Here is a 21,468-nt window from a genome sequence, read left to right on the forward strand (position 1 = left end):
TTTTTGTTTGTTTTTGCTTCAGAGATTCTAGACATGCTTGTGTCTGCCTCATCCATAAGAAACACCTGACTCTTTTTTGGAACGATGCTGGGCTATAAACCCTACTCATATTGCTGTCTCCTTGTCCCCACATCTTGTGTAGGAGACGGTCTTCAGAGTGTCTCCTCTGCTACTAGAATCTCTCACCCACATGCTTACATTTTTTTTAAGTGTGGGAGCTTCTTGAAGATGCCTGCGGCCTCCAGCACTGTGATCTCATTGTTGTTCAGGCGCCTGCAAGAGAAAGAAAGGAAGATAAACATACAAACCTGAGAATAAAAAAAGAAGGAAAAAAAGCCCCACTTGTGCTACACTTTGAACAAAAGATCTGTATTTTCCTACAGACAGGTCATCTCAGAGTAAGGAAAAAGTAACACCTGAAGTGGCATAGTAGAAGTCGCAGGACTGGATAAGGGTCATTCCTCTGTATTCTGTGAATTGTTTGCAAGTAGAGTAAGTGCAGCACATGATGTTTCAGGGCCAAATTACATGTTACACTTAATATGTAGCATGTAGCCACCTCTCCTTTTTATTTTTATTAACCTGCAGGCATGGGGGGCAGGAGGGGACAATCCTTACTGGGAATACAGTGCATAGGAAGGAGAAGCTTTTCCCTCTCCTGCACTATCAGAACTAAAATTGTCCCATCCCTGCCCCCTCCCAGCATGGCTAGAATGCTTAAGAAAAAAAGTTCCAATTGGTGTAAATGGGAACTTTTTTCCCCTAAGCATTCAAGCTGTGCAGGCATAAGGGAGATTTTAATTCTCATCATGCTGGGGAGGAAAAAGATAAGCCTCCCTTCCATGCACACTGTATTCCTGGTAAGGATCCCCCTTTGCATGCTTGTGAGTAATAAAAGTACAAATGGAATGTGGCCATATGCTATACATTTGGTGCAACATTTAGTTTGACCCTCAGAAAACCATTCAGTGCATCAGATATGTGCTGGGAACAGTACAGTGCAGAAGAGAGATGTGCTGAGATGAGAAACACCCATGAAATGGGTGGAGCAGTTCCAGGTTTTGTCAGTGTATAAGGGGTTGAGATCCAGACTTATGTTGGTGCTGGTGAAAGTTGATTTCCCCACCTCCTCCTTCCCACAGCAGCCCCTCCAACCCCCTGAAAATGCTGCACAAAGAGTTAGGAGACCCTGCTGAATGGGGTGAACCATAGTGTGTGTGGGGAGGGAGGATCCCCCAAAATCAGGTGGAGGGACATTACATGAGCAGAATCCTTTCTCTTGTGGAAGGCAGATTCTGGATCCAACTCCAAATGAACACTGGGTACAGTAGTTAACATTCTTTAATGAAAAGAGTAAAAATGTAATCAAGAAGTAGATCTGAGGTTGTTTTTGTGAGAAAAAAGGCCCTTGGACAACAAAGGGCTTTCCCCTCACTTCTATTTTCATCTTAGGATAAAGAACTTTGAGGTGGGTAGCATTCACAATTAGCAGCAAATGCACAGTGAACTTTTTAAGAGGAGCGTATTGATGTCTGACTACTAAACCATACTGGTGTTCGCTCCCCTTCAAAAAATGGGATTTCCTTACCTGTGAATTCCTGTTCTGGAAAAGCTGGGGGGGGGATTCTCCCAGCTTGTGGGGTTGCCCCCCCCCCCCATGCAGTATAAGGAGTCAGGGACTGCTTATTGATTGGATCCTCCAGCTAAGAGGCCCCTGGCCTCCCAGATGGGAACTGATGAAAGCCAGAAACACCCCCAAGAACATCTGAATGCTGAATGAAGAAATACCAAAGTGGCTAGACTTCAACTGTAGATGAAAAACTGAAAATACATCTAAGAAGACAAACAACAGCAGGACCATAGAAAGAAGGAGGGAAGAGAAGAACTATCCCAGGAGGTCCTACCACTACCCTGAGAATGAACTGAACTTCTGAGTCAAATGCTGCACTGCCTCTACCTAGAACAGAATTTTACAGATAAGAAAGTCCCATTTTCTCTGGTAGAGGCACAGAGCATCCTTCAGTATATTACACAGCACTATCTTTTAGGGTGAGATTCCAGGAAAAGAAAACACCTTAGAAACTTCTGCAGAACTCTTCAGACAAATGCTGCTACTGCTGAGGAAAAGGTATTGTTTTTATCATTTCTAGTGGACAGACACACACATGTCACTGCCCTGCAAATTAAATCCAGGTAAGATCTCTCCCAGAAAGCAGCTGGGGTAGCTGTCCCAACAAGGGAATCAGGTGTAATCCCAGTGGGGCTGGGGGCAGAGCTTTCCTAATGAGCTATATGCCAACTTGATGACTCCTTAAGCCATCTAGAGAGCTTCAGCTATTGGGTGGTATAGAAATGAAATGAAATGAATGAATAAATAAATAAATAAAATCTACACAGGAAAGATTCAAAGACTACCCCAGAGACATCTCCAAAAAAGACACAAAAAGAGCCTCTAACTTTCTATAAGCCAAGGTCCTGTCCCAAAAGGCGTGTAGAGTCCTACATTAATCCAACCTGTGCCAGCTTTTCTCCTGGGAATACACAGGCTTTGGACAGGAGTAGGGCAGAATAACCTCCTGTGATCTGTGGAAAAAGAAGACACTGGGCCTAGTCTCAGCACCATCTTACTGGGATGAAATAAACACAATGTTGGGTTTGATGATAGTGCCCCTGAATTCTGACACCCATGTGGCTGAGGTAATGGTTACAAAAAATAAGACTTTCAGGGTAAAGTCCCTTAAGAGGATCTTAGATATAGGTTCAAAAGATGGCCCCATCAATGCAGACAAAACCTAGTTGAGGTTCCAGTTCAGAAACCAATGGACTGTAGGTGATCAACCTGGCTAATGAGGCCAGGCTCACCCTTGGAGTCAGCTTGTCCTCTACCAACCACCAGTCCAGTGATGTCCTGACCATGCTGGGAATGGGAAGCATCAGTCCAGCAGGTGATTTCTTCTTAAATGGGAAGAAGGATGCTTTGAAGGTGAGGCCATTGTACTATGTCCTGAAATGAGACCAGCATGCCCAGCAGATGAGCTAACACCATCAAGTTCTCCTGGGGAAAAGTCTTCACTTTCTTTATAAGCACCTGAACATTTTCCTTCCTTTCTTTTGAAAGAAACATATGGTAGCTCTTGATGTCCCAGGAGGTCCATTGCCTTAGTCAGAAGCAGAGAGCTCTTTTCCTGGTTCTCCACAAAGCCCAGAAGATGAAGACATGCTATGATGGATGGAGCATCCCTGAGACCCCCCCTCCTTGGACTCTTGACAAAATAAGGACATTGTCCAAATAAACATAAAGGAAAATTCTTTGGAACCTAGCAAGTGCTACCAGAGCGACAACACTCCACTGAAGATTCTGGGAGCCACGAGACCGAAGGGCAGAACGTAGTATTGGAAATGTTGCTTTGTAAACAAACCAAAGAAAACTCCTATGGACTGGATGTAGGGGAATGTGCAGATAAGCCTCTGCCAGGTTGATAAGATGAAAAGAAGTCCTGTGGTTCAACAGCAGCCATGATAGATAACAGCGTTTCCAAGGAGTGTTCCCCCCACCACTCCACATCCGCAAGAATCTGTGCCACCATTTCAAATTGAGAACAGCTCTGGTACCTCCATTTCTTGGGAATGAAGAAAAAACTGAATAGGCCCTGGAGAGTCTCTAGTCCTGAGGCAGTTCTGTGTCCTTTATGTCTAGCAGATTTTGCATTGCTGACAGCATGAGAGAGTGCTTGTCTCTGTTCCTGGACCTCAGCAAAGCACTGAGCTTGTCCCTTGGGCTGGAGGCAAACTCCAGGGTGAAACCCAGCTCCAAAACTGTTTCCTAGACCCAAACATCTGAAATGTTTTTCTCTGATGATCTGCAAAATTCAGGAGTCGGGCCCATATGGAAACAGTTTTGTAGGGAATCTTGGCATCACTATTTCCTCTGTGTTTTGCCTCCTCCAGAAGCTGAAGAAGCTCTAGAAAAGTTCTGTAAGTTGTCTCTGAAAGATGACTTGCAACATGAGCACCTGGGCTTGAATTTAGAGAACTCTGTAGGCCTACCAGAATGTTTGAAGGCCCAAAATTACAGCTGAGGTTTAGACTTTTTCCCTTCCTTCCTTTGCTAGAGGAAGTACCTTTTTCTTGTCTTTGGTCTCAACTAACAGCATCTCTAGGGCTTCACCAAAGAGCTTAGCACTAGGAAAAGGCATGCCAGCAACTGAAATCGAAAGCTTGAGTCCACAGTGAGGTATTCCATCTGGCCACAATATTGTATGCCAGAGCTCTGAATCATATTGTTCAATACCCAGTGAAGGATCTACCAGAAATACTGCCACCATAAAGATTTTCTTTAAGCCATGTTTTATTGCCTTAGACATTGTGGGATCAGCCAAAGCCAGTTCTTCAGCCCAGAGGTGGATGGCTCTAGCAAAAACCAAATTTGTGAGAGAAGCTCTTAGTACAGCCACAGATGCCGCAAAGCCTCTCTTCAGGGCCACTTGTCACAGGCATTCTAAGACCCACCTTCCCCTTCAGTAGGAACTACTGTCCCAGAGGAAAGAGCCATTATAGATCTATCCACCATGGGTGTCTTGAGTTTATTCATAATGGTTTCTGCCAAGGGACAGTACTTGTTGACCAAATGATGCATGGACTGCCACCTGTCTAGATTGGCCCATTCCACCATGACTACACTGTCGAAGGAATCTGGGAAAGGGACAGTTAAACGTTTTGGGGGCTCTTACCTGAAAGAAAACCTGAAAGAAAATTAGATGCAATTCCCTCCTGTTCTTGGGGATCGGAAGGAAGCGGCAAAGTATGCACAGCTCTAGCCAAGGGCCTGCGAAAGGGCTCTGCAGGGAAGAGCCTGTCGGAGGAAGCCTCTGGCTCCTCTGCTACATTCCCTGACAACTCCCCTTACTCCTTTTTATCAGGCTGTCCATACCCAGGCCTCCCATTTGCAGGCTATCCTTGGGTGTGGTGTTGGAAAAGGAGAATCAACCTCTCGATGCCCAGGCACACCAGCACAGAGACACTTCGGAGCTCGTGCTCTTGGAGGCATGTGCCCATGGGGACTAAAGCTGATCCAGAGCTACAGGAATGTCTGTCAGAAGAATCGGGGGCAAAGAGTCCGTGAGAGGGCAGGGGCCATGGCTCAGAGGTACAGCACATGTTTTGCATGCAGGTTCAATCTCCAGCACCTCCATTTAGGAAAATTGGAAAAATGCCTGCCTAAAACCCTGGAGAGCTGCTGCCAGTCAGTGTTGACAATACTGGGCTAGATGAACCAATGGCCTCACTCCGTATAAGACAATTTCCTATGTCCCTATGTAGTGTTTGTACCTAGTTCTGCCCCTGGAACAACGTTGCCCTGACATTTCTTGCGGCTCTGATGAGTTTTCTTACAAGGAGAGCAAGAATGGGGCCTCCTGGCATGAGGAGATCTCTCTTTATATTTTTCTGCTGGGACAGCATCTTCAACTTATATAAAGCTACAAGGCTCTTAACCCAGTTCAAAAACTGCAGGTGTGCCTGTCCACTCTTAAATCAAGAAAAGGCAGATGAGAGCCAAAAAAAAAAAGCCCCCCCAGAAACAGTCCTGATTTCCTCTTCTGAGGAATCCACTCCTCTGAGTATTCCTCTGGGTATCCAGGAGATCTGAAATAACTCCCATTGTATCTTCAAAGGGCTCTCCCCATGCCTGTGTGTTACCTGATGTTGCCCTGGAAAGAGAACAGCTGTTCCTCACCAGTCCCTCTGCAAAGTTGCTGGACTGTAGAAGAAGAACAAACCAGGCAGGAGCTTAAGGTAGCTCTAGTCTAAATCATCACTCCTGCCCAGCTCTGAGGAAAAGGCATATTGGGGCAGCCTTTGCTGTGCCCCAGTTTTGGCCTCCAGCTCCAAGCCCTGCTAGCCTGGAGGAAAAGCAGGACATATGGAGACATAGGTGCATCACAGCTGTCCTGGTTTTCAAGGTGGTGGCAGCAGGAACAAGCAACTCCTTCTGCCTGGCCCTGGGGAGGAGGCAAAGCAGGGAATAGAGGCCCTGGCATTCAAAAGGCACTGTCCCTAACTGAAATGGCCTCTGAGCAGCTTCCTTGTCCTGGCCCTGAGGAAAGATGGGGACAGGACGCTCCCAGGAGTGCTGCAGGGAACCTCTCCTATCTTGCCCATAACAGGCTATAACTAGGATGTGTCAAATGTTGGCGGTGGCGGCAGCAGCAGGTTGGAGTGGGGGGAGCCAGGAGGAAAAAAATAATAATTAGCAATTTTAGTTGTTTGTTATAGAACTCAAAAGGAAATCCTGCTTCCCTGTTGCTAGGTCTGGGGAGTTTGGGAGCCCCTCAGCAGGAGGAGCCAATCAGCAAGAGAGCATGAGAGAGCCAGTTCTGAAGTGTGGAGAATGCCCTCTCCTCTGCCTCTACTTGAGAACAAAGCCCAAAGGGATGCTATTGATTTGGAACATCCACACCGCTAAAGTAGCAGCATCTCATATCACTGATTGTGTAAATAAGCCACTGGGAAGGCAAAGGAGGAGAGAGCGCTGGGTTTTTGATAGTGAGGAAAGCTTTTTCCAAGCAAGGCAAAGTCTAAGGATAGGGAAAGTCTTAGGACAAGGTGAGTCTAAGCCTTACAGTTCAGCTGTGGCCTGTGGAAGGCGGTCTGGGATCTTCGTCAGTTTTAAGTTCGAACACTCGACCACGTTGGCTTCACAGCGGCACTTGGGCGGGCAGACCACATCACTGTGGCATTCACTGTTCAACTGGTAATCCTCTGTACCTGCCAGGAAGAGACAGCACCCCACTGAGACTGTATGCACACAGGTAGGCAGGAGTGTGTGTGTGTGTGTGTGTGTGTGTGTGAGAGAGAGAGAGAGAGAGAGAGAGAACTGGTAGCACTGAAATGAGCTTCCAGAGATCCAAATTCCAGTCACCATCCCAGCAGACTGCCACCTGTGCTGTTTAAGGCTCACAGAATAGGGAGGAACATTTCAGGAGTTGGGGATAGAGAACGACACCTTTTTTCTTTCCCAACTCCCTGAAAACTTCCCCATTGTGCTATATAGTGCTAAAAGGATCAGATTTGGGGCTGGCTGCCAGCTCTGAATCTGAAGACGTTATTGCTGTATAGTCTGTGTGTGTACTGGGGAGGGGTTCTGGAAAGTGGGAAAGGGAAATTATGTCTTTTTTCTTTTTTACCCCCTTTCTGAAACCTTCCTATATAGCATGGGGAGGAGGCTTTTCAGTTTCATGGCATGCATCCCTCACCCCTCGTACCCATCAATAGGACAATGTAAGCAGTTAGGAGTTCAAGTAACCCAATTCCCACCCCTCCATTTTCTTCCTCACCCCCTGTACTGACAGCTCAAACTTTCTGTGGCTTAACATCCCTAAACATTCTATAGGTCCTTGAATTTATTGAGCATAATCGGTCCTTGTTGGGGCACTTGGGGTGTGTGGGTTAAAAATGATTTTCTTTTAATTTACAAACTAATATACTTCTACTTACCTCAGGAGACCCCTAAGTATGCAGAAACCACCAACATGTTTTTGGGTGGCTCTGTTTTGCTGTCAAATGGATTACCAAGTTCAGTATTAGAGGAAATGATGTTTCATGTTCCTCTTGGAAGCTTTCCTTCATAGACCCAACAAAAAGTCCAATCAGAACTTCAGTCTAGTTTTGAGAACTGTGGGTGTTCCAATAATGGGAAGCCACATGCCAAAAAATAGAGACTTGGTGACCCTAATCTAAGCCTGAGCAAGGACATAATGAGCTGGTTCGCATGACACAACAGCCCACTGTGGCTTAGTTTACCCGCGGGGGCTGTTGCATCATACTGGGCCCCCGCAGGTGCCATTTTTGCATGGCACTCACAGTTGCTTGGCTTGTCGTGGCTTGTTGTGTCGAGTGATCCCAGACAGCAAGGACTGTTTGATGTTACACAACACTCAAGCAATCCTAAAATAAGCCATGGGTTGTCTAACCCACAAACAGCCCCTGCTGCCTAGGTTTGCACAACACAAGAAGCCACAGCAAACTGGGCGCCTGCAGGCACCATGAAAAAATGGTACCCATGGGCACCCAGAACGATGCAACAGCCCCCGCAGGTAAATTAAGCCGCAGTGGACTGTCGTGTTGTGCAAACCAGGTCAATGCCTGCAAACATTCTGTATAAGGAACTCAAGCTGGCCAAAACCCTTTCCTCCATTTCCCCTGCTGGATTTAATGTAAGCCATTCAAGATCAAGGTTATGGACAATCCTGGAACCTCATTTTGCCAGCAGAGGAAGGAGACACGTAACACCCACACTCTAAGGTTTGCTCCCTTACCTGGAATGAAATACTGCTCCTTGGCTGTGAACAGAAATGTGCAAAGAGTGTTAATCAAAATGCAACAAATATAAGATATGAAAGGACATGCCACTCGTTACTTTTTCAGACACATCACAATAAGCATGTACACTGCAATGCATGAAACGGAGAAAGAACATCCCTGTAACTCCAGGTATATACGCTTAAAAGCAACAGCATGTATATAAACTGCAGATTTAGTCATACTTAGAGCAGACCCATTGAAAACAGTGGGACTTAAGTTAGTCATGGTTAACTTAACCCCCACTGATTTCAATGGGTCTATTCTAAGTATGACTAAACTGGATCATCCAGCCCTTCCATATGTATATCTGAAGAAAAACAGGCATATACTCCATCATCCATCACAGTGTGCATATATTTTCTGGCATGAGTATTAATTCCAAAAATATAGGATCTGGCAAGTTTTTATATTTCAGTTTTAAATTTTGTGGCCTTAGCAGAGTCCTTCCCCACTGGGCTGTCTTCACTCCTGGGGTGGAGGATGTCTTATTGCAGGCATGGGCAACTACAGGAGGTTTGAGGGACTTTTTTGCCGCCCCCCCCACTCGTAAACGATGGTCCGTAGGGCACTGCACAATCCCCGGGACGCCCTCTCCCAAGTAAACAAAAAACCCCGCCAGCTTGCTGCCAGAATTCAACAGTGAACCACTCTGTAGTGCTTCAGAGCACTAAAAGGGTTAAATTTAGCATGTTTCAAGCAAACAAGCTAAATTTGACCCTTTCGGTGCTCTGTAGGCACTACAGATGCTTTTTTGTGTTACCAGAATGGCTTCTTTTTAATGGGGGGGGGCATGCAGCCCATAGGCCACCAGCTGCCCACCCCCGCCTTATTGTTTATGCATACTTTGATTCCTTCTAGACCCCTGGGCACAAGGGAACTTGAAATGAGAAAAAAATTGGGCTGAATTTATGGCTGGAGAAAAGCCACTGCTGATTTTGTAAGAACGAGGTAAATTTGAGGACAGGGGGTCATTTCTACAACATCTCCTCCTAGATTCCACTCGTGTGCTGGAGACAGAATCTTTGAACAAGTGTGCAGGTAAGTGCAGGGGGACACCAAATCTCTCTGCTCTATCCTAAACCCCAAATCTAGAAGCAGCCTTATAGCAGAAAGGTAGTTCATACAGGAGCAGCGGAACTTCTTGCTCTTGATCTGTCCAATGCGCTTGTTGGCCAGGCGACGGGGGCTGGCACAGCGAGCACCGCTGGTCTCGATAGGATTGGCACGCAAGAAGTCTGCCAGCCACTTCAGGTTGCAGTCACAGATAAAGGGGTTCTGAGCCAGATGGCTGTAGTGAGGGAGAAACAGGAACAACTGAGCACATCCACTCAGGAATTTGGGAGCTGCTCTGGTGGCTGATATCAGAGCAACCTTAAACTTAGCTGCTGTGACGATACTTCTAGCTAGCACAATGCTGAATGCTCTTTAAGGCATCAAGCAAAAAAGTGGTCCATTTCCTTGTGACCTCGCTTGGACCCTGCCAGTAACTTGGGACAGTCTCCATCCTCTAAGAAGCTCTTTTTTCCTACTGGGATGACATGGCTGCAAAGCCATGACCCTGCAGGGCTTCTTGCTCTCTTCCTAGAGCTCTGTCCCTCTGATCTCCTGTCTTTCCCCACAAATCTTGCCTGCCTTCCCCTTGGGACCCCAGCACTCAAAGGGCATATCCCTACCTTCCTCCCACAGAACCCTGTCCTCATTGGACACATCTTCAGAGAAGCCAGCACTCACAGGGTCTGGATGGCACGCAGGGTGGAAAAGGTGCCCTTGGCCAGGGTCTGGATCTTGTTGTCATAGAGCGAGAGCAGTGATAAGTTCTGCAGATCAGCAAAGGCATCTGCCCGGATGCAGTTAATCTTATTGGCATTCAGGAGCCTGGAGTGAGGGGAGCACAGCAGAATTGTGTGTGCGTGTGTGGTGGTAGTGGATGTTACACATATATATTCTTTGCCATCACTCACAGCAAGGGATTCCATGGATTTTTTATTATTATTTATTTTACACATGTGTAAATCACACCTTCATCCAAAAAGGATTTCAGGGAAGTGTACATAAAATGACCTACAAACAATAAAATAAAAACAACTTAAAATCTAAACAGCAAACAATAAAATTAAGAGGCATAAAACTATTTCAACCAGCTAAAAAGATACTAATTTGACTTTTAAAATGTAAAATTTGGAAATGTTGTTGTAAAATGCCTGTGCAAATAAAGAAGTTTTAACCTGGTGCCACAAAGAGGGCATTCCAAAGTTGGGGTGCCACCACAGAGAAGGTCCCTTTTGCAGATGATAAATGTACTTCTCTTACAGAAGGAGTACAGAGAAGAGCCTCCTTTGATGATTTTAATGCATGGGCAGGCTGATCAACAGGAAGAGGTGCTCCTTCAGATATTCGGACACCATGCTATTGGGGCTTTACAGGTAAACACCAGCACCTTGAATTGGGCTCAGGAACAAATAGGCAGCCAATGTAGCCATTACAGAACTGATGTAATATGGCTTCACCTAGGCAAACCAGCCAGATTTCCTACCCAACTGCCCCCCCCCCCACTAAGAGGTTACTAGCACAGTCCAGACCAAGTAACATGACAGAGAACAATATACCCACAAGAAAGGATTGTACTACTGAGGACAGATAGGAAGGTGTTCATATGGGATAGTGTAGATGGAAGGGGAGAAAGGCTATAGCTAGATGAGGAGGGTGGTGGAGGCTAAAGTTGGAGAGGAGATGGTAACTATAGATGGGATTGTGAAGTAGAAAAACTTGGATGGAACTGAAGCAGACTATGTGGGATCTAGAGACAGAGGGAGAAAAGCCTTGTTGAGTAGAAGGGGAAATGGTAGGTTCCAGAAAAAAGATGAAGGGCCATGTTACTGGTACTGAAGTATGTATATGGTTGTGCTAAAGGTATCTAGGAGACTGGGGGCCCTCTGAAAGCTAGATCAAAGTATCTACTCTACCACTAGCTCCCTACCCTGGCCTTGTAGCTATCCCTCCCAGTCATGCTTACAGTAGTTGCAGCACATACAGGCCCCCGAACACCCCTTTGGGCAGCTCTGTGATCTTGTTCCCGTACAAGACTCTGGAAAAGAAACAAAACCAGTCCTTGGATTAGTAGCGATGATTAGACCTAATGGCCCTACTGTGTCTTGGGAAAAGAGGCTGCCTTGAACAACTAGACCCAGGATCACTCTTCATACACAGGATGCTTCCAGATGAGCTTTTTACTGTGCAATCACATTGCCTCATTCATGGAATTTTACAGGGAGTGCAGAAGATGTCTTCAATTTGTAGCCTCCCATGTTTTCCCACCTCTTCCACCATCTTTTCTTTTCCTTACCAGAAAAAAACAGTTAAGCAAGAAAAGATGGAATAGCTGCACAATGTCTTCTGAGAGTTAGAGCTAAGAGCCCTCCCTCTGGAAGCACCCATAATTGACACAGGCCATATCTGTCAGTGATGGCATAGCATAGCACAGTCTTCACCAACCTGGTGACCTTCAGATGGGTCAGACTACAACTCCCAGCACTGGCCATGAAGGCTGGGAATGATGGGAGTTGCAGACTGGCCCGTCTGGAGGGCACCATATTGGGAAGGCTGGCATAGCACGTGAGAGGATGGGACTGTGAGGTGCCAGCTGGCTCACAGTATCAGGGGTCTGGATTAAAATTTGATTTATGGTGCCACTGAGGCCCAATCCACATATGCCACCTATTCTATGCAGCTCCTTGAACCATGGCTGAGTAGGTGCCACTTCACGTGGCAAGCTATCTGTGCCAAGGGGCTCCCCACATGGTTACAACAGTTTGCAACTGTTCCACTGCAAACCCCTCAATGCCTTAAAAAAGGGGGGTGGGGGGGATTGCAGTAGTGTGGCTGGAACCACCACCACATCATGGAGAACTGCTTCACGTGAGCACTTGCCAGCTGGAGCTATACCTACAAAGTAGCATTTCAAGAGACAACCACAACACAGACTGCAGTTAGGAACTGAGCCAAATGAACTTAAAGGGGAAGCAGATCAGGAAAAAAATGCTAACGTTATCAGTAACGATTGGGAATTGGAGAGGCCAAGCAAAATACCGGCCCAGGGGGGTGTCGGGATTGGCATATTCTAGGAGCTGGTAGGCATATGCAGCTGGCATAGCAAGGACACTGTGAAAAGCCACTGGTAACGCTGTGTGTGTGGAAGCTGTGAAAGAACATTCTCATGCAGCATACAAGTGGCGTTTCACATCCCCAGTTAGACCAGTATACTCCACACTTGCTCCCACTGGGGCTACTCACAGAGAGTTGAGTGAACGAAGGCCTTGGAAGGCATCAGGGGCAATCTCTGAGATCTGGTTGTTGCTCAGGTCTCTGAAAGGCACAAAGTCAATGCTTACACACATGTGGACACTTGCAAGCCTTGAGCACAGGCTCTTTCCTGCCCTGAATGTGCTTATCTCGCCTTGCGTTCTTTACAGAGCATAATTAAAGCTCCACTCTTACTCTGTGCCAGGCCTGAGGTGGAGAGGCAAGTCAGCAAATCCAGCTTCTTGCTTCCTAAGGAACACCTTGCAATGCAGCACTTGCTGGTTAAGCACCTTCTTTTGCTTTATTTGCAGGATATCACACATGGATCCTAAAGAACATCATCAACTGCCTTATACCATCTCAGATTACTTGTCCATCTAGTCCAGTATTGTCTTCTCTGACCAGCAACAGTTCTCCAGACTCTCAAGCAGTGGTCTTTCACTTCCCTGCTATCTCCTCTTAGGGCAGGCAACCTGATGCCCCAGATGTTTTGGATTACAACTCCCATAAGCCTAGCCAGCATGGCCAATGGTAAGAGGTATGGGAGTTGTAGTCCAAAACATTCAGAGGGCACCAGGTTCCCTGACATACAAATCATGTGCTTTGCCACTGAGCTATCGTCCTTCCTACCTACCCAGAAGGGCTCCACTCACGGAAGATGCCTCCGCCCGATTTGGGGGGACTTCCCACCTCTCATCCCTTGACCCTCTGTGTAGCATTTTCAGGAGGCCGGAGACACTGCCATGGGGAGGAGGGTGAGGGAAGTCTGCTTCCACCAGCCCAGTTGTACACATCTAAATCCAGATTCAACCCCTTGCCTTCATGCATGTCCTACCATGCATGCCTTATCCAAAGGGCTGTGATATTGGGAGTGACAAAGTCAAAGACAACAGTCTTGTAGGAAAGGGAACATGGTGTGTTGGTTTAAGAGATGCAGTACAAATGAGGTAAAATACTGATCTCTCGAGCCCCTGAGTCTATAGAGGAAGGAAATCCTACACATTACTGTGAAAATCTCACAACAAGGGATGGCCCTGCAGGGACACCCACTCACTCCCAGTGGGCTGGCAGTGCCCTTATTGCTAGTCCCCAAGAAACAGAAGCAATGCTAGCAACAGCCCAAGAGGAGTCTATTTGCCACTTGCAGCTGCAAACCCCTGAAGTATGGGTGAACGTAAACAAATGTTTTCCATAATGGTTATAGGCAGTAGAGGGGCCATTTGGGATCCTAGGAAATGAATCAAATGTTCTATCCCAGGGATGGGGAGCCTCCAGCCGCGGACCTAATCTGGCCTGTGGAGGTTCCGCGTCCGGCCTCCCCAGGCCCCATCCCCTGGAGGCTAGTGGGAAGAGGAATCCCTGCCGTTATCTCAGATCAGCGATCGGAGATAACAGCAGGGATTCCCCTGCGTGCTGCTCCACTGGGCCGAGGTACTGGGTGGAGGAGCACGCCTCCATCTGGAACTCAGCCGCAGAGGAGCCACTACGTGTGGGACTTCAGAAGCTGAGAAAGCATGCAGATACTTCCCTGATGAAGTCAGGGGGCGTGGCTCTAAACCCGCTGTAATTTGTGCTTATTGCCTCCAAGGCTAAATGCTGTGTTGCCATGCTTTTGTTAGGGTGGAAACTGAGCCCATAGAGCCCCAGAGCAGTTCTGATTCTGAGGAGGAACAGCAATCGGTGGGAGAGGAGCCCACTCATCCCTCACAGGCACAGCAGCTGGCAGAGATTCCTCCTGCCAGCATTCCTGAGATAGATAGTGACCCGGGCAGTGAGAGAGTGCAGGAGGGGGGCTTGCTAGACGCTCGACACAGACGCAGGGAGCGACGAGCAATGGAGGGCGCGGAAAGGTGACGTAGCGCCCATTTGGCGTGCAAGCAACGGCCGCATCCCGTGGACCCAAGGGAAAGAGGGAGGATCTCTCCCTAGCCCATAAGTTCAGGTTCTTCAAGTGATTCTCCTTCAAACGGGGACCAACTGCCTACCTGGAACATAGGCTACTCTGCTGTTCATTGCTTAGTCACTGGTGATTAGCATCTGAAAGAGTCATTAAGTTGTAAAAGGATTAAAGCCTTGAAAAGAATCCTTTTGTCTGTGAGTTGGCTACTGGAGTAGACTGAAAGAGGCCGCTAGGGCGCTCCTGACAGCTTTCTCTATATAAAGCAACTCTGTTGTTAAGTCACACCAGACTTTCCAATGTATTTAAACCAAAGCTATTTCATCTTTGTTGTTTTACATCTTAAGTTATCTCCAGCATATTTAGAGGCCCCTCATACTATGAGGCCCTAAGCCATGGCTTACTCGAATTGTTCCTAAATCCGGCACTGCCTGCACAGCCCATATTTGCTCCCACATGACCGTCCTGAGACAGGGAGATGGGCTCACCCATCTTATTTTGGGCTAAAAGATGTCTTAGCTGACATAAGCCTGGACACACTTTTGGGAGCAAGGTATCTATGTGCCTGGGAAGGCAGATTGTTTTCCTGTTCATGAGGTGAAACATGGATGGAGGAAGACTTAAGGTCTCAGAAACCTGTCCCTGCTACTCAGTCTACCCTCTAGCCACCCCCATGCCCCACCCCCATCTGAGTAATGGATGGAACCCAGGAAGGAAAGGAGAATCCACTGACTTAGATTGCTTTAAAGGGGGATTAGACAAATTCATGTGGGATAAGGTTATCAGCAGCTACTAGTCATGATGGCAATGCATTATCTCCTGTATTGGAGGCAGTGAGCCTCTGAGTACCAGTTTCTGGGGAACATGAGCAGGAGGGTGCTATTGCAGGCATGTCCTGCTTGTCAGCTTCCCATTGGGGCATCTGGTTGGCTACTGTGGGAACAGAATGCTGGAATAGACAGGCCTTTGGTCTGATCCAGCATGGCTCTTATGTTGGAGAAGAGGTGCTCAGAAGGCCAGAGAAGCATAGGCTAGGACTGGGGGATTAGAAATGTAACTGAGGGAGGCAGCAGGACAAGCTGGATATGATATGTAATGAAGACACTCACATCCGACGTAGCTTCTTGTATGATGAGAAGGCTCCAGGGGGGATAGACTTGATGCCATTCAATTCCAAACGTCTGCAGGGTAAATAGCAATAGAGAGAAAATAAGCTTGGGCACAACCATAGGAAGAAATGAAAAGCCATCTCTTACAGCAGAGATGCTTCTCAGAGCAGGCAGGAGCATCTGCACAAGAGAAGGGGGACAGCTTGTATCCCTGAAGGGTTCACCTTGCCCCATTTCCACATGAGTTGCTAGCAAGTGATTGCTCCTTGAACTTCTTAGCCCAATTTGCAAATTAATTAAGGACCTTTAGTTGCTAAATGTGCTTTGGCGCTGGAAGTCTAAGTCCACCCCAAACCATGAGAGGTGAGTCAAACAAATGCTAACACGAGCAGCCTTAGAGTGGTCGGTAAGGCAAGGTGGAAAAATATAATAGTGTTTGGGATAGATTCTTAGAGATGTACCTGGATTAGATGCCACTTGGACCACACCAGAGAGGGATATTAATTGTGCAAATTTTAGCTGTAACTCAGGAGTGTTTGGTATGATGTAAGTTTTTGATACATATATGTTTTGTCTTCTTTTTTTATGTGTTTAGTTATTTGAATATATCGTGGAGGGGGAGGTGAACGACTGGGGAGATAGAGGGACAGGGGAAATAGCCAACTGAACCAATACCAGCAGGTGGAGATGAGAGCACATAACTAGAGCAGATTTGAGTAGGAAGGGTCCTAGTGCTCAGGCCACACTATCCCCCCACACCCACTATGCGCCAACTCACATCTCAGTCATGGTCTCAGGCAGGTTGGCAGGGATGGCTGTCAGCCCCTTGCCACGACAGTCCACAATGCCATTGCTGCAGGTGCACATGGCGGGACAGGAACCCGATGAAAAGCTGCAGATTTGGGCCCTGGTAGCATCATCCTGGCCTGGAAAAAAGGGGGAGAATGCTGAAACTTAGTGAATCCTTCTTGCATTGAGCCTGTCTCACTGCTTGGCACTGCATGGTATCATTAGCTTGAGCGACCTGCTCTCTGCTTGAGGAACAGTTTCACCTGGGGTTGTATGGGTTGACCTATGGTTGGGGGTACACTAATGGGTTTATGGTCATGCCTTCCAACAGGGAGACACAGGCTAGATAATGTTTAGGGCTGTTTCAACTCTCGGATTCTATGCTCTGAAGAAAGAATATAGTGCTTACTCCACTCTTTGCCCCTTGCCCATGCTCACAAGATAGAAGGTAGGCCAGGAACCTGTCAGAGCACACCACAGATTTGGAGTGTGTACATGATTCAGGGAAGCTAGAAAAACACGTGGGCCAGTGGCACCGCTTCCTCTCAGCTCCCCTCACCTTAGTCCCACCAGGTTTTTAAATCTGGGAATAAATGTACACCTGCAGTCACCAGATCTGGCAGAACAGAACTGCTACAGAGGTCAATACTTCAAGTCAGTAAAGACAAGAAACAGCCTGCACAAGTCTAGATGAGGAGAGTGAATGTACAGACTGGAATGAGGAGAACAACAGTGCAAGGAGTGCACAGTGTGGTTGTAAGAGCAAGGGCAAATCTTTAAAGACAGCAGTTTTCTGTGCCCCTAGTTTGACAGAGTGCCAGAAATGCAAAAAGCAGGACAAAGGGCGACCATTCAAAGAAGCAGATAATTTGTGCAGGATGGAACTGCCACTCCTGCTGTGCAGACTGCAGTCATGCAACAACCACTGCCTGTGTGGAGACACAGGAGGTGCTGAGATCAATGCATTACGGCAAGAGGGTGTGGGCCTCCTATGGCAGGTTTGACTACTAACTCTTCAGGCCCAGTGCCGATAGCCCTTGCATCTGAGATCAGAAAGCGTCTCTTTCTAGTGCTTCTTCAGATGTGAAAAGCAAGGCTGGAAGGGACACCCATCCCTGTTGCCCTCACACACAAAGTGCCCTGGTACCCTGCTGATGTCACTGACCTGCACAGCTGAATTCGTTCTTCTGGATCTCTGCAACATTGAGGCCGCGAAGAGCAGCAGGACTGGCACACTGTGTGAAGAGCCCAATGGTGGGGCGTTGGCGCAACCACTGGGAAAGCCAACCCAAATGGCAGTCGCAGAATAGGTGATTGGAGTGCAAGCGGCTGCAGGGGGAAGGTCAGGGAGGGAAGAGAAAGAAACATGTCCGCTGCTGTCTTCCCACAGCTCACTCTTGACACCCCTGCCTCGTGGAGCCAGAACACGGTCGAGTGGGCCTGAATGGAAGTATGGGAGCATTTCCTGGGAAGGAGATTCTGGTGCCATGGGGATTAGCAGCAGTGGGGCTGGGCCTTAGTGCTCTGCATTTCATGGACTGGATTGCAATCACCCAGATTCCTGCCCACCCTGCCAAAACCACCACCTCTCCCACGTACCTTGTCATATATGGAACCAATGACTTCGTGAGCCACATGGTGGCTCTTTTTACATTTGGAGGGGATCCTCCCACATCTTCATCGACCCCAAATATATGGGATCCCGGCACAGTGCTCAACATTACCTACTGTGAGAACATTAGTGCCAAGAAGGCAGGACTGCTGGACCTAAACATGACATTAAGAGTTGCCAACAGAAACCTTCACATGACCTGACCGCTCCCAGCTCATCATGCCCTCCGAAATACCCAGTCCACTATCTTCTACCCCACCCAACATTTGAGCTGCTTCCTCATGTGCTCACAAGGTGCGCAGTTTGGGCATATGGTTGAAGCTGGAGATAGGAATGGTGCTGATGTTGTTGTTGTTCAAAGTCCTGCAGAAAGGACAAAGAGGAAGAGCATCAGCGAATGTCTACAATAAGCATGTTATCCTTTCATCTGGCTGTGAGTGCAGAATCCGCACAAACACATGCCAACTGCAGAATGGGATGTGACACCTTCTCAGACTGACACCACACCTTACTCACAAAATCACTTTCAGCCTGGGGTAGGAAAGCTAAGGAGCATGTTTCATCAATTCTCCTGCGCAATCCCTACCACACCCCTACAACAGGGGGATCTGAGAAGGGCAGAGAGACAGATGGATCTTAGGGCACCTCTCTGGGCAGAAAACCTACACTAGCCTTCCCCAAACTGATGCATGCCCTCCAGATATTTTAGACTACAGCTCTCAGAATTCCTGACCATTGGCCAGTGTGGTGTAGTGGCAAGAGTGTTGGACTAGGAGCTGGGAGATCCGGGTTCTAGTCCCCACTCAGCCATGGAAGCTCACTGGGTGACTTTGGGCCAGTCACAGACTCTCAGCCCAACCCACCTCACAGGGTTGTTGTTGTGAGGATAAAATGGAGAGGAGGAGGAGAATGTAAGCTGCCTTGGGTTCCTTGCAAGAGGAAAAAAGGCGGGGTGTAAATGCAATCAATCAATCAAATGCTACTGAGGCTGATGGGAGTTGAAGTCCAGAACATCTCGGGGCACCAGATTGGAGAAAACTAGACAATGGACAATTTTAAAACTATATATAAACTATAATTTCAAAACTATAAACCTGAGAAGAGTACTAATCTGTATACAAATGAGAAATGGCCTCTATCGCTTCTGGGGAAGCATTAGCAGGACCCTATATACTACATGCATGGATGGGAATTCTCAAGGCCCATACCCTCAGCTGAGAAGTTACCCTTCTCTAAGTTGGCGTGGTGCCCACAAATGAACAGTGAGCAGGTTCTGGATGTCGATGACAAGAAGACCACTGCCACCTGCACCAGTAGCTAATACACCAGAGTAAAAAAGATGCGGGGGGATGACTCTTTGCCTACATTATTGCACACTGTTTCTTTTTGCAGAGATAGCCCCCAGCCCCACCTGCCTCTGGACCATGCTCCCAGTAATTCCACTGGTCACTGCCACAGTCAACCTTCTCCACATGCAGAGGGTACGTGTATTCACAGGTTTCTCTTTCCCAGTGACACTTACAAAACCTCCAGGCCACGAAGAGCACGAAAAGCCCCTTCCTCAATGCAGCTGATGTGGTTCTTGTCTAGTTGCCTGTGTGACCAAAGAGAAGATTAATCTACCTATTCTCACTGCTGTTCAGACAAACCCATCCTGCTCAACACAGAGACCAACTTGGATGCACTGAAGGTGAAATGAAGGGATGCAAGAGGGCTGAGGGTCAAGAGTAAGGAACATTAGAGAACTGCAAGAGTCAGGGGAGGATAGGGGTAGGTGTGGGTGGGAAGGAATATGATTTGGGGTGCAAGAATGCCCAAAGGCATGGCATAATATCTGAGGGATGTGATCCCACTGCTCTTATCCTACTAATATTAGCTGTAGTGGAAGGAATTTTGTGGGATCTTTCTCCACCCAGGGCAGTTGCTCAGGAGTGCATAAAATATAATGACAAGCTTTCCTGAGCTGCATGTCCTGCTAGGTTCATCACTCACAGGTTCTTGAGGTCAGTTGCTCCACGAAATGCCTTCCTGGGCACAGCCTGAAGGAGGTTCTCACTCAGGTCCCTGCAGATGAGAGATTTGAGAGAAGAATCTGTCAGTGAAGAGGCAGAGAAAGGGGACTGCAAGGTGGGACACCAGAAGACTGCAGTGGTGATTAAGAATGCCGTGGTGATTAGGAATACTTTGCACATGCTCAGATGCATGAGAATCCTTATTATTAGTTTACACGTGCCAGACTGAGTTCTGGCACTGAACAGATTCTGTGCAGCCAGATATGCTGTTCTTTTCACCGAACACTATCCAGGGCAGGGGTGCAGAACCTCAGGCCTGCAGGCCAAATCTGGCCTGGAGTCCCAATCCAGCCTAATGGGATTCCCCAGGTGGCTCCGCCCTCTTTTCTCCAACCTGTGATTGTTTGCTGGTGTCCTGGTTTTTTCAGATTTCCCCCCATTCTGCCAGTAACTTAGCCTCTCCTAAAGCTTAGCTACTGGCAGAAAGAACTTAAAGCTAAAATATGCTGGCATTTTGGCCCTGCCCTTTTTTCCTTTTGCCCTTTGCCCTCAGCCCCACCCACCACTAGAATGCACTCCCCCTCCGCCCCACTGAGAACACCAAAATCAAATTTAGCCCTCAGGCTGAAAGACATTCGACACCCCTGACCCAGGGTAAAGGTGTAGCAAAGACCACTGTATCCGGAGATCCATTTGTATAATGGATGGTTCACCTTAAGTCACTTCTGCCACAGCAGTAAAATGAGAAGATTGATGATCCTTTGAGCACATTATGCAATTTAAACGAATGCACATTTTAAATGCCCGGTTGCCATCCTATTTAGGAAGAGGCACAAACTGTAATCATATGGCAAAACAACCTGATGAGTCAGTTTTAAAAGTAGCAAAGATGAGGCACTCTGGTCCCTGGAATCTACATGCAATGAACAAGGCAAGCCATGCTAGAATCCTGCTTAACACATGGAGACTCTCCCATCGCTCTTCTTCCCACAATGTGACCGGGTTTGCACAATTGGCTGGTTAACTATACTGTGCGTGTGGTTTGTTGTGTCTTGTGAACCTGGCCAGGGGGGTTTGTTGCCATGGTTAACAAGCCATCCAGAACCCATGAGCTGTTGTAGATTCTGGGTGGCTTGTTACCCATGGCAACAAGCCACCCTGGCTGGGTTTGCACGACACAACATGCAATCCCCCTCAGCATGTTACCACTACACGCAGCATAGTTAACAAGCTACTGTGGCTTGTTAACTGCCTGCTGATCGTGCGAACCCTGTCTGTGGCTTGTCCAGTTCTCCCAACATGACTTGCCAACCCCTGTTGGTCCCCGTGTCTCCCAGAGGGTTTGGAAGGGACCGAGGGGGAAGGGAGTGGACTGTTGGCGTGTTCTTG

General features: G+C 47.6%; 1 protein-coding gene across 1 annotated transcript in view; it reads right to left on the reverse strand.

The window, feature by feature from the left end:
- The window catches only part of SLIT1 (slit guidance ligand 1), a 159,361-nt gene that overhangs the window by 24,583 nt on the left and 113,310 nt on the right, over positions 1-21,468 (reverse strand). Inside the window, exons 5-17 of the mRNA XM_084846595.1 lie at positions 20,060-20,131; positions 19,590-19,661; positions 18,359-18,430; positions 17,621-17,784; positions 16,445-16,592; positions 15,667-15,738; positions 12,652-12,723; positions 11,375-11,446; positions 10,093-10,236; positions 9,486-9,649; positions 8,316-8,339; positions 6,621-6,765; positions 199-273 (exon numbers count right to left, since the gene is read on the reverse strand). Coding sequence (XP_084702721.1) covers positions 199-273; positions 6,621-6,765; positions 8,316-8,339; positions 9,486-9,649; positions 10,093-10,236; positions 11,375-11,446; positions 12,652-12,723; positions 15,667-15,738; positions 16,445-16,592; positions 17,621-17,784; positions 18,359-18,430; positions 19,590-19,661; positions 20,060-20,131 — 1,296 coding nt within the window. The remainder of the gene's footprint in view (positions 1-198; positions 274-6,620; positions 6,766-8,315; positions 8,340-9,485; positions 9,650-10,092; positions 10,237-11,374; positions 11,447-12,651; positions 12,724-15,666; positions 15,739-16,444; positions 16,593-17,620; positions 17,785-18,358; positions 18,431-19,589; positions 19,662-20,059; positions 20,132-21,468) is intronic.

This window comes from Heloderma suspectum, chromosome 3 (assembly GCF_057233095.1).
Source record: "Heloderma suspectum isolate Gila_16-S chromosome 3, 16-S_ref, whole genome shotgun sequence".
Lineage (NCBI taxonomy): Eukaryota > Metazoa > Chordata > Lepidosauria > Squamata > Helodermatidae > Heloderma > Heloderma suspectum.